At 40.3% G+C, this 12,780-nt stretch overlaps 1 protein-coding gene across 1 annotated transcript; it reads left to right on the forward strand.

Moving 5' to 3' along the window:
- The first annotated feature begins 1,918 nt into the window (after nt 1–1,918).
- ZBED8 (zinc finger BED-type containing 8) lies at nt 1,919–7,928 on the forward strand. The gene is made up of 2 exons (XM_043596788.1): nt 1,919–2,032; nt 5,495–7,928. Exon 2 carries the CDS (start codon nt 5,544–5,546, stop codon nt 7,326–7,328), a length of 1,785 nt encoding a protein of 594 aa, XP_043452723.1. The 5' UTR covers nt 1,919–2,032; nt 5,495–5,543; the 3' UTR covers nt 7,329–7,928.
- The last annotated feature ends 4,852 nt before the right edge of the window (nt 7,929–12,780 follow it).

Genomic DNA, 12,780 nt, shown 5'->3' on the forward strand with positions numbered 1-12,780 from the left:
TAACTGAGTGGTTTGTAGCATTATTTCAAATATTTAACAGAAAAGCAGTTTATGGGACTGTCAGGGGGCTTAGCTTCTTTAATTTTGAGTTAATTTTTTTTTTCCAACGTTTATTTTTGGGACAGAGAGAGACAGAGCATGAACGGGGGAGGGGCAGAGAGAGAGGGAGACACAGAATCGGAAACAGGCTCCAGGCTCTGAGCCATCAGCCCAGAGCCTGACGCGGGGCTCGAACTCATGGACCGCGAGATCATGACCTGGCTGAAGTCGGACGCATAACTGACTGCGCCACCCAGGCGCCCCATAGCTTCTTTAATTTTGAATTAAAAAATTTCAGGATCTTTTTAAGTCAAAAAATGTGTCACCTGACTTTTCTGGGTCTCTGTTCCCTCTTCCATGAAACCTAATTTACTGATTTTAGGAAGAATTCTATAATATCTGAGCTCACGTCTTATTTCTTCATTTTGGAAAAAAGGTAACACCTGGAACATGATTCATTATGTGAACTTTGATTTTATTTCCCTAATAGCTGCCTGTTGAGTGTTGGAACTATGTACTGTAATTTTTGTATATTATCTCTGCAAAAGAACTTCATGGACTAATGGATAATCTATTTTATAATAAGCACAAGGGCTTAATTAGTCCAGGTAGCTTGCTCAGGTCCTGATAAGTAAAAGTGTTAGGGCCAGGACATAAAGCCAAGTATCTATTGACTCTAAAGCCTACTCCTTTCTCTAGTACTTAAAGCCCTGCTTTCTGGACCAGAAAGACTGGTCTTTTGCAATTTCTTCTGTTGACAGAAACCTCAAGCAGGCTTCAGTCTACCAGGTTCACCCTGAACACCTGAAAATGATGCATCTATCCCACATTCTCTGATACTATCCCTTTCCCCAGTCTTAATGGGATGCTTCTAACAAGACTGACTATAGAAAGATTATTAAATTGTTCTTTAAGTTTGTCACAATTCTGGAAGGAAATATCCCCCAAATAGGAAGGAGGTCTTTCTTTCTGCAGTTTTCTAGTTTCTACTTTGGAATTTTTCTTCTAAAAATCTAATATGGGTTCATAACTTTAATATCATGTTAAAACGAATTTTAAATAAAATTGAAGATCTTTTCTCCAAAATGAATTTTTCTGAGGAAATTCATCCACATGCTCTAATTTATGGGAAGGGGTGACCTTCATGGGCAAACAAGACGCAAGCTCTAGAAGTTCATCTCCACTGTGAGTATCTTAATGGAATTTACAGCCTCGCATTTGTCCGAATGTTTAACATGGGGTACAAGGAGTTTCCTTCCCTTTCCCCCTTGCTCACACATAGAAAATGCTAATTTATTGAATGTTACAATCCAAACCCAAAGCTTGACGCACACAAAATCTTATTTTAATGCTCTGAAGAACTATGTGGACTTTACCATACTTTCCATTCCTTAGATTCTACATTCAGCCTCTCTGGCAGACACAAAAAATCCCACCCCCCCCCCCCCCCAACGTACAAATTTAAAAAAAAAGAGAGAGGGCCACGCGCATGCTCCCTACTCAGGTCAGCCGAGCCCTCCGCCGGTGGCTCAACGCGCCTGCGTGCAGAGAGACACCTCGCTCTGTCTGCAGGCGGGAACCCACAAGGAGAACCCGGATGGAACCCTGGCGCTGCAGGGGTGGAGGTCGCTGCGGACGCTTCTGTCTCATCGCGCCTCGTAGCTTCCTGCTCGGGGATCCGACCAGAGGAGTCGCCGCCCTGCCCGGTTCCGGCGCCCACAGGCTGGATCCCAGCCCTAGCGGAGAGCGACCTGAAGCCGGAGACGGGCGCCTAAAAGAAGCCCGAGCATCCCTTGGGCCTGCGCCCAGGCTCGGAGACGGGCGGGTGAAGACCGAGCGGAGTCTTCTTTTCTCGCCGCCGGCGTCCGTAGCTCGCCCGGGCCGCTTCCCAATCGCGCCGTCCTTAATAATGCACCAACAGGTCCTACCAGTTACGAGCTGCGTGTGCTTTACATGCACGCTTAATCATTAAAGCTCCCAACAACCCTGTAAGGTAGGTACTATTGTCATCCCCACTTGAGGAATCGAGGCTTGGAAGGGACCCAGCCTCCAGGTGACAAAGCCAGGATCCTAGGCTTTTGCCTCTGGAGCGTGTTTGCTCAGCTACTATATTTCCGCCCCCTTTCTCCGGGCTGTTGCCTTTAACTGCAAAGTGTACTGATGAATCCCGTCCCCCGGACACCCCCACCTCCCTTGGACTGGCATGGGCGATGGCTAGAGAGAAGTTGAGTCACGTTTGGTTTGGAGTTACAGGTTTACCGTTGCACTTGGGTTGTTGTCACTGCTGAAATATATATTTTAGCATTTCCCAAAGATTTCTGTTATATGAATGTTCACTTTTAACTGTTGTGATACCTTTTCATATATACCCTTGTGCCTCATGAACTTGCAAAAACATCTTTGTTATATCACATCTTTCACTCTGCATCTTGAGATAACTCCCAAACTCTCAAAAGAATCATTCTAAAAACGAAGTATGTCTATTTGAATAAGATAATGCTCTTTTTGTTTACTGTTACGGAAAATTCCCCACATAATATAAAAGTAGAATAGTGTAGTGACACGAACCCATCATTCAACTCCAACAGTTACCAACTCAAGGCCAATCTTATGCCTTCTGTCTCCACCCCACTGTGTGTGTGTGTGTGTGTGTGTGTGTGTGTGTGTGTGTGCGCGCGCGCGCGCGCGCGCTGAAGTAGGGTATTTCAAAGGAGATCCCAGATGTCTTTTCATTTGTAAACCAGTAAGTCTGTATCTCCAATAAATGAGGTTTTTTTTTTTTCACGCAAGCATACCATTATCACATCTATTAAATGAACAATAATTTCTTACCATGATGATGCCTTTTTAACGTTTACATATTTTAGGATATTGTGATTACTAAATACCACAGAGGAGCAAATGAAAATTGTGAGGTTCTAAAATGCAAGAAAGCCTCTTGGGCGGTAAATTAATCTTTAAGGATCTTGAAAATTCCTGCTACCCATTCTCCCTTTTTGAGGGGGATAGGAGGCATGCTGCAAATGAATTTCTCTAAAAATTCTTTTGTTCAAAACAGGTACATTGTCAGTCAAAACATACTTGGTAGCATAGTCAGGGTGGATTGGAATAGACCCTTAACTGGTCCTGTAATAATTTCTAATGAGACTGAAGCAAAGCTTTTCCATTCACTTCCTCTGTTCCCCAAAACACACATAGCAAATATACATAAGAGAATATAGAAAGATAAGCATTTTTATGCTGATGTCATAATTTTATTATCAATTAGGAGAGTTTCTAAACAGAGTTGTCCCTCTAGTCTTCATCACTTGACAAAAGAAAGCTTAAGATCAACCTTTAAACTTCAAATCGTCTGTATTGAGTGGCAGACATCTTCTGATTTTTAATTGACTCAACAGACAGCTATATGGCATGTCAACTTATTAGTTTACATAGAAATACATTTTAAAGCTAGTTAATTGTGGCACAGCCACTAGAAAGTGTTTTAAGTTAATATTCTTGGCTTACTTATTGTGAGGTTTTTTTATGGCCAAAATGGGCATTTGGATTTAAATGTGTCCCTGTTAAGTTATTTCAGCGACATTCTGTAGTGTAGGACTTTGGACACTTAGAGGGTCACTTGTTTATCTAGGAGATAAAACTATTTTCTTTTTTACATATTTATTTTATTACTTTATTGATAGAACCCACAAGTGGGGGCAGAGGGGGAGAGAGAGAGAGAGAGAGAGAGAGAGAGAGAGAGAGAGAGAGAGAGAATCCTAAGCAGGCTCCATGCTCAGTTCAGAGTCCAATGCAGGGCTTGATTGCACACCCCTAGGATCATGACTTGAGCTGAAATCAAGAGTTGGATGCTCAACCCACTGAGCCACCCACATGTCCCAGAACTATTTTTCTAAGGTATATTTGAGCCTATCTGTGGATTATACCTTTGCTCATTGCTAAGGAGGGAGAAAAAGAGAAAAGGCCTGGCTTTCTTTCTTTTTAGGTCCTTTGACTTTCTTAGGAGGCTGTCATCAACTCAGAAACTTAAATGCCTATTAAAGCATTTAGACTTTACTTAGCAACCTAGAATATCTGCAAGGTAGGGGTTGGCCCAAAGGATATGTCTTTATTCCTCTAAATATGACTATTTACTATGATATGTATTCGCATCACCAGGACAAGATTTACAGTCTTTTCTTTTTTAAGTAATCTTTATGGCCAACATGGGGCTCAAACTCACAACCCTGAGATCAAGAATCACATACTGTACCAACTGAGCCAGCCAGGTGCCCCAAGATTTAAAGTCTTTTGTCCTTCTGAAGAAGCTGATTTATTAGTTCTAAAATATGCAGGGAGATACATAATTTCAAAGGAGTTCCCAGTGATTATGATGAGTATCTCTTATTAAAGATTACTGTTCTAGTTACTATTTGTAAAATTATCTAAAATGTTTATGTAGAATACAGATTTTGGGCCCCTACTGTAGAGCTAGGAAATCAGAATCTCTGGGGGTGGGGACACGAATTTGCATGTTAACAAAAAACTTTGCTGATTCCTCCATTTACTAAGGAGGAACCACTACTTTCTGGTTCTTGTCCTCAGATTGAAACAAATCTTAATCTTGGGAATACTGCTTATTTTCATTCCATTGTTTCAGCTTCTTTCTTGACTGCTTTTACTGATGGGTAGTTCTATGAAAAAGCATCATGAAATTCCTATTGTAAAAAGGGTGTCCTTCTATGAGACATTTTTCTGAAGTCTCAGTAACAAGAATAGTTGTGTTTCTCTTGAGCAACTTGTTTTCCTTTTGTGCATGGACAATATGAATCATGGACTGGTAGTGTGTTACACTTTGGAAGCAAGGAAGCTCTGAGCCAAATCTGTGTCAAAGGCTGCTTAATCAGACCCATTTGAAATTCTCTGCTTAAGTTGGAGTCAAAGCCACTCAAGCATCAAATAGTTTTACAGACTTGTCTAATCCTTAACTACGAAAAAGAACTAGTCACTGTGTCAAAATATGCCCTTACAGCGCTTAGTGAATGATTCCCTTCTCTATATCCTTATTCATAACTGCTGGTGTCGTATGTCCTTGGTGTAGAATGAAAGGAGGGGGTGGTAGTGAAATGCCATTTCAGGGAATACAAAATGTAGCAACTTTGTTTGGAACATACATCATTGAGAACAAATTAAGCCATAACTGCAGTTCACCAATAGAGGATTTATGAGTATTGACAAATTATGTGAGTCCACATCTCCCATACGTAGCTTGCTGGCAAGTCATTTATTCCAGGGTATTAGCTGTGAGTTGATAGCTTTAAGTTGGACTGCCATGCTGTCATGGTTCACTTTGAATGGACATGTTATAGGATATTTCTTGACATTGTACACATGACAGGATGGCATGTGATGTGGCTTTGTTTTAATTCAGTTAGCCACTGATTTTTAATGTGTGGGTTATATTTTACTCCCAAAGCAAAATTCTGCAGCATCTCTGGAATACTACCTGAGAATTTTGGGGTGCCATGTCGAAGAAGCGAAAATGGGATGATGACTATGTTCGTTACTGGTTCACCTGTACAACGGAGGTTGATGGAACTCAACGCCCACAATGTGTATTGTGTAACTCGATATTTTCAAATGCTGACCTCAGACCATCGAAATTGTCTGACCATTTTAACAGACAGCATGGTGGTGTAGGTGGGCATGATCTCAATAGCCTGAAGCATATGCCAGCACCATCAGATCAGAGAGAAACCTTGAAAGCATTTGGAGTTGCGTCTCATGAGGATGCCTTATTACAAGCATCATATCAGTTTGCGTATTTATGTGCCAAGGAGAAGAATCCTCATACAATAGCTGAAAAATTAGTGAAACCATGTGCATTGGAAATAGCACAAATAGTTTTGGGACCAGATGCACAAAAGAAGCTTCAGCAGGTACCTTTATCAGACGATGTGATCCATTCTAGAATTGATGAAATGAGCCAGGATATCTTACAGCAAGTTCTAGAAGACATCAAAGCCAGTCCTCTCAAAGTGGGTGTTCAACTTGCTGAGACAACTGACATGGATGACTGCAGTCAGCTAATGGCGTTTGTACGATACATAAAAGAAAGAGAGATCGTAGAAGAATTTCTCTTCTGTGAACCATTGCAGTTAACAATGAAAGGAAAAGATGCATTCAATCTCTTCAGAGACTTCTTTTTGAAGCATAAGATAGCACTTGATGTATGCGGCTCTGTTTGTACTGATGGTGCCTCTTCTATGCTAGGAGAAAATTCAGAATTTGTTGCTTGTGTGAAAAAAGAGGTACCTCATATCGTGATCACACATTGCTTGTTGAATCCCCATGAACTTGTCACAAAGACCTTGCCTACAAAACTGAGAGATGCTCTGTTTACTGTGGTGAGGGTAATAAATTTCATCAAAGGACGAGCTCCAAATCATCGCCTCTTTCAGGCTTTTTTTGAAGAAATTGGAATAGAGTATAGTGTCCTCCTTTTCCATACTGAAATGAGGTGGCTTTCCCGAGGTCAAATACTTACTCATATTTTTGAAATGTATGAAGAAATAAATCAGTTCCTTCACCACCAAAGTAGTAATTTAGTTGATGGCTTTGAAAATAAAGAGTTTAAAGTTCACTTAGCATACCTTGCAGATTTATTCAAACACCTAAATGAACTTAGTGCATCTATGCAAAGGACTGGGATGAACACAGTATCAGCTAGAGAAAAGTTATCTGCTTTTGTTAGGAAGTTTCCATTTTGGCTAAAGCGAATTGAGAAAAGAAATTTTACCAACTTTCCTTTTCTTGAAGAAATAATTATTTCAGATAATGAAGCAGCCAGCATTGGAGCAGAAATAACCCTGCATCTGCAACAGTTGAACAGCTTCTTCCATGGATATTTTTCTGTTGGAGATCTTGATGAGGCAAGTAAATGGATACTGGATCCATTTCTTTTTAATCTGGATTTTGTTGATGATGGTTATCTGATGAAAAATGATCTTGCTGAATTACGAGCTAGTGGCCAAATCCTCATGGAATTTGAGACCATGAAGCTTGAGGATTTCTGGTGTGCTCAATTCACAGTGTTTCCAAGCCTGGCAAAGACAGCTCTACAAATCCTTGTACCATTTGCAACCACATACCTTTGTGAGTTGGGATTTTCATCACTTTTACATTTTAAAACAAAGTCCAGAAGCTGCTTTAATATGAATGATGACATCCGTGTGGCTATTTCAAAAAAAGTTCCTCGCTTCTCAGACATCATTGAACAAAAGCTACAGCTACAACAGAAGTCACTATAAGCTGATACATTTTTTAATGTGTAATTTTTAATATATTCTTAATTTCATTGTAAAATTAAACTGCAATGCTGATTCTTTTTATGGTATACCAAATCCCATGGAAAAGTTCGGCTTGTTTAACTTTTCACTTTCACGTGAGGCATGTGAAACTGTTCTGAGAATAAAAACACAAGCAGCAGTAAAGACTAAGTACCACCACCTAGTTGATACATAGAATTCTTGAAATTCTAAGTGTGTGTTTAACCTGATGATGTGATACATAAAGACTCACAAGCACTAGACTATCCAGCTAAATGGTACACTAGGCTAAGAATGGAGCCAGAGAAAAGAGGAGATTTCCCAGAACATGCCTCTTCATCTTAAGAGTAAAAGTTGAAGGACCAAATGACAGACTGAGGCCTTGCATCTCTGTGAGTGTTGTTATGGGGAGGTTAATGGGATCAGAAGAGGATTATGAAATGTTATAGTGGGAGAACGGATGATTCTAGTTTACAGAAGATTTACTTTTAAATGTCTTCTTTGGAGTTAGTCTTACAATGTCCATTCCTCTAGCTCCCGTGCTCTAAATATCATGACATTAATAAATATCCTAATATCCTATTAGTCACTCTTTGTCTTCTTTTAAATTGTATCAGGACCCCAAGTCATTGAGGCTGTTAAAAAGAAGATACCAGAGCCTCACCCTAGAGATTCTGATTTAGCAGGCCTGGGATAAGCTCAGGGCCTTCATTCTTAACCAGCTTTCTAAATGGTTCTGATGGATTCTTTGGACCTCTGGCCTCATCTTATTTTTCCTTTACCCCAGTTTTCTCACTTATTTTACATCTCATGCTATGTGTATTGTTCTAACATAGTTCAAAACTTCTGAATAGACCAGAATATAAATAATAAATAAATTGGCATGAAATCACTGTAGTAATTCAGGGCCATCAAAAAAATCCCTATGGGAATTTAAGTTAATACACCTCTGGATAATAATTTGGTAAAATATGCTTTTTAATTTTAATAAACTTACATTTTTATTTCAAAACTTTATTATCTTATCAAAGTAGCATGCTAAAAAATGGGTCTTATAATGAAAAGCCACAGTTCCTTGCCTGCCCAATTACTGTAACCGTCTCTGCTTTAATTTTTTGTGGTTCCACCCTTCTGTGTTAGTAACATGTTTATAACAAACACATATGCCAGTTTTGTGTTTTGTTTTGTTTTGTTTTTTATTAAGTGAACTCTAACATGAGGCTCAAACTCACAACGCCGAGACCAAGAGTTGTGTGCTCCACTAACTGAGCCAGCCAGGTGCCCCAACATATGCCAGTTTTGATTTATCAGCTTTAACTTTTTTAAGTTTATTTATTTTGAGAGAGAGAGAGAGAGCACAAATGGAGAGGGGCAGAGAGAGAGGAAGAGAGAGAATCCCAAGCGGGCTCTGTGCTCAGGGATCCATCTCACAAACCCTGAGATCATGACCTGAGCCCAAATCAAGAGTCAGACACTTAACCAACTGAGCCATACAGGCGCCCCAATTTATCAGCTCCTCTAGATAATAAGTAATTATTGAATTTATAAAATGTTCATCTCTCCTATTCCCAATGTTTTATTATTGTAGTATTAATTTTAGTTCCCTTCTTGATTATTCATTGCCCTTTGGGGATTTTTTCCCTCTGGGAATTTACCTCCTAGAAAGAATTGGGGATATTCGCAAAGTTTTATTTATAAGGCAGGTAGTTACAACATTTTTGTAATAGTGAAAAATAGGGAGAAAAGGTCCTGAAGGGGAATGGAATCTGACTTAGGTGCCACCTGCAAATTGAAGTTTGTATTTTCTACACAAAACTCGACTTCATCGCTATCCATCAAAATACTTTTATCAATAAACATACATATATGCTTTTCATCTAAAAACGTAGTTGCATAATATCAATCCTATTTTTTTTTCTAGTATAATCTAACATCAAGAGCAGTGGGAAGAATTTCCAAAGCTAATATAGGAATAAATCTGGAAGAGAATGTATAAAGTTTCATATGTATGTGTATCTAAGGATAGGAAGGAAGAAGGATGGGAGCAAGTGCATGTAATGAAGCGTGGAAACTAGCAATACAAAAAAGCAGGACTAGAACACAAAGCCAGAAGCAAGTGACCTTTGGTGGCCAGTATTTCATTAAGTCCACTAGAATTCTGTCTTCAACTAAATTCATTAATTTCTGCTCTGAAACAAAAACCCAAAGGATTTTTTTTAAAGTTTATTTATCTATTTTGAGAGAGAGAAGAGTGAGCGGTACAGAGAGAATTTCAAGCAGGCTCTGCACCATTAGCTCAGAGCCCGATGCAGGACTCAAAACCATGAACCGCGAGATCGTGAGCTGCACCAAAATCAAGAGTCGGACACTTAACTGACTGAACCACCCACGTGCTCCAACTAAAAGGATATTTTAAAGGGAATAGCTGAGCTTTTAATTCATTTTTGAATTCAACAGTTTTATTTCCTCCTGATCAAATTAAAGAAACTAGTGTCTGCTAAATGGAGAAGAAACTTGGATTTTTTTTTAATTAAAAAAAATCTCCCACAAAGATACATGTGTTGGCACTTATAAGTCATGTGTTGGTTTCTTTTTCTCCCAAGAAAGAGATAATTTTATTTTTACTATACAATTAAAGTCATTGGAAAATTGTAAAAGGAATCAGGATGAAGACGTAATCTTTATGACCAGCAGATGTCACTCTCTGTACATTATGGGTTGAGAGTAAATGTAACTGCATCATAGATTTTGCCAAATATCTGATCTTAAACATCTCTAGAAAAAGGATTAGTAGCTCAAATTAAAAATGTCCCCCTGTGCCTCTCCTGGCTCAAAATTGGCAGACAACAATGGTGGGGCATTGAGAAACTGGTAGGAAAAAGAACATATAAATGGCTTTTTCTCTAAAACTGACTTGAGCATATGAATCTTTTGACATCTTAGCTACTTTTCTAAGCCATCAAAAGCTACCTGAAGTGGGTGGATAGGACAGCACATACTCCTTTGCTATTCCATGACAGTTAATAAGGCTAACAGAAGTACCAAAGGCAAAGCCATACCCAGATAATGTGTCTTGTCTTTTTTTTTAATTTTTTTTCAACGTTTATTTATTTATCGGACAGAGAGAGACAGAGCATGAACGGGGGAGGGGCAGAGAGAGAGGGAGACACAGATTCGGAAACAGGCTCCAGGCTCTGAGCCATCAGCCCAGAGCCTGACGTGGGGCTCGAACTCCCGGACCGCGAGATCGTGACCTGGCTGAAGTCGGACGCTTAACCGACTGCGCCACCCAGGCGCCCCAATGTGTCTTTTCTAGTGAAAGTAAATTGCTGTCACTTCCATGATAGAAGAGATCTAATGTAATATACCTGCCATTAAGTGCCCATATCAGGGCTCATTGTTGGTCTCTGGTCTCTGCTGTTGGCAGGTCAGGCACTCAGTAGGTCAGTCTTGGTGAGGGGACGTCCATGTTGCTGATCCTGTGTATAAGCCAACAATCTTGCCAACATGGCCACTCTTGTACTTGGGCCCATTGAGCTGTCATTAGGATGACTGGAAAAAGAGGCTAATAGATACATCTTGTCCTAATTATTGAGAGCCTCCTCTGTCTTTATATAGGTTCAGCTAGGCCATTGAGAAGCCCTCAAGCCAAGGTCAGCTGTCATAAGAGACCCATATATACTTTAGTATTCCTGTTACTCTCAGTCATTTGCTGGAAGCAGCCCATGGGAAGTGTGAACCAGCCCAGGTGTGGTGATGAATTTCAGAGTACAACAGCTGGGGCTCATGGTTAATTATGTCCCCCTGTAGTTGTGTGTCTAGAAAGTACATTCTTATGGATGTACAGTGTCCTTTGGTGAACATTCACTGGAGCACAATAATCTTCAATTCTCTGCTTATGCTAAGAGGTCCATCCATATACTTCAACCCCAGATCTTGTCACTTGTCTTATAAATCTGTTCTTTCCAAGTCCTGAACAGTCATCAAACCCTTAGTAACTGCCCTGGGATACTAGAGTTTAGATCATACTTATGGACAGTGCTCGGTTCAGAAATAGTAGACAACCAATTGTACTGCTCAGAATTCTCCTTAGGGTATTTCAGAAACGTACCCGATTGAGGTGGCAATGCACCAGCCTATTGGGCAAAAATAAACTATAAACCAGACCTAAAATTCTTGTTAGTCAGCTGGTCATAAGTAACTGGTCATGTAGCCAAAGTTAAAGACTGAGGAAAAGGAAACCTTGTAACAGGAGTAACTGTCCAAGGAGTTGACCCTTACTTTGTGCACTTGCTTGTGCTTTCTAGACCTGCTTGATCTCTCTGCCTTGTATGCCATTTCTCCTTGATTGATGGCTGCTGTGCACAGTCCAGTTAATGGCTTGCCGGATCACACAGCTCCCATGGAGCTGGTTCTCAAAAGGGAAATAGCTATCTTCAAAAGAGGGTGTGGATTTGCTCCCAAACCCTAGAGGTATATGCTTTGATTCTCCTGTTGGCATTTGCCCAAGGCTCCACACAGAATCCTGATTTGCCGCATTATGTGTCGTTGGATCTGCTGATCTTAAGTTTCAAGTGACAGAGTAGCTAGCACTACCACATGGACTTTCTACAGAGCCTTTTCCAATCCACCCAAAACAGTCAGTGTTACGGTAAATGGGTCAGAGTGATAGACTCAAATATGGTATATTGCCTATAAAAGCCAAAAGGCCCACCAAGCATCATGCCTCTGTTGCAGTGGTAGGTAATAGAGGATACAGCCACTTGGGTTTCAGCTCGAAAGATCTATTGCAACATGCTCCAGACCATTAGCACATCAGAAACTTCACCAAGCCACATGAGTCCCTGGATTTTTACGGGGTTTACCTCTCACTCTCCAACCTCACATGCATTTTACTAAGGCATCTCAAGTACTGTTTACTACCTTCGTGTCAGATCCAGTCTGCATTTCATCAGTGAAGTGGACCACTGTGATATACTGAAATGTCAGGATGATCCCAGTCTCTGCAGATTATATTGTAACAGACAGTAGGTTAAGGTAGCCCTAAGGGAAGACAGTAGAGGTGGTCTCTTGGTTCTGCAAGGTAAAAACAAGCTGCTTCTGGTCATCATTGCAAATTGATATGGGTGGGGGGGGGGGGACATTTGCCAGATCACTAATGGTATATGAAGGGCCATAAGGGTTATGTTGATTTTCTCTCATAAAGATAGCACACCTGAAACAGCAGCTGTAATTGGAGTCCTCACCTGTTTAAGTTTACAGTAATCCATAGTAAGTCTCAGATCCATCAACCTTTGGCACAGGACAAACAGATGAATTTAAGTGGAGACATGATAGATACCAAGTCTGTGGTGCATGAATCTCTTCAATTTCCTATAAGGATGTGCTGTTGCTTTTGGCTTGCTGCCTTGGTAAGGAGAGGACTTTCTAGGGT

Source organism: Prionailurus bengalensis, chromosome A1, assembly GCF_016509475.1.
Source record: "Prionailurus bengalensis isolate Pbe53 chromosome A1, Fcat_Pben_1.1_paternal_pri, whole genome shotgun sequence".
NCBI classification, from domain to species: domain Eukaryota; kingdom Metazoa; phylum Chordata; class Mammalia; order Carnivora; family Felidae; genus Prionailurus; species Prionailurus bengalensis.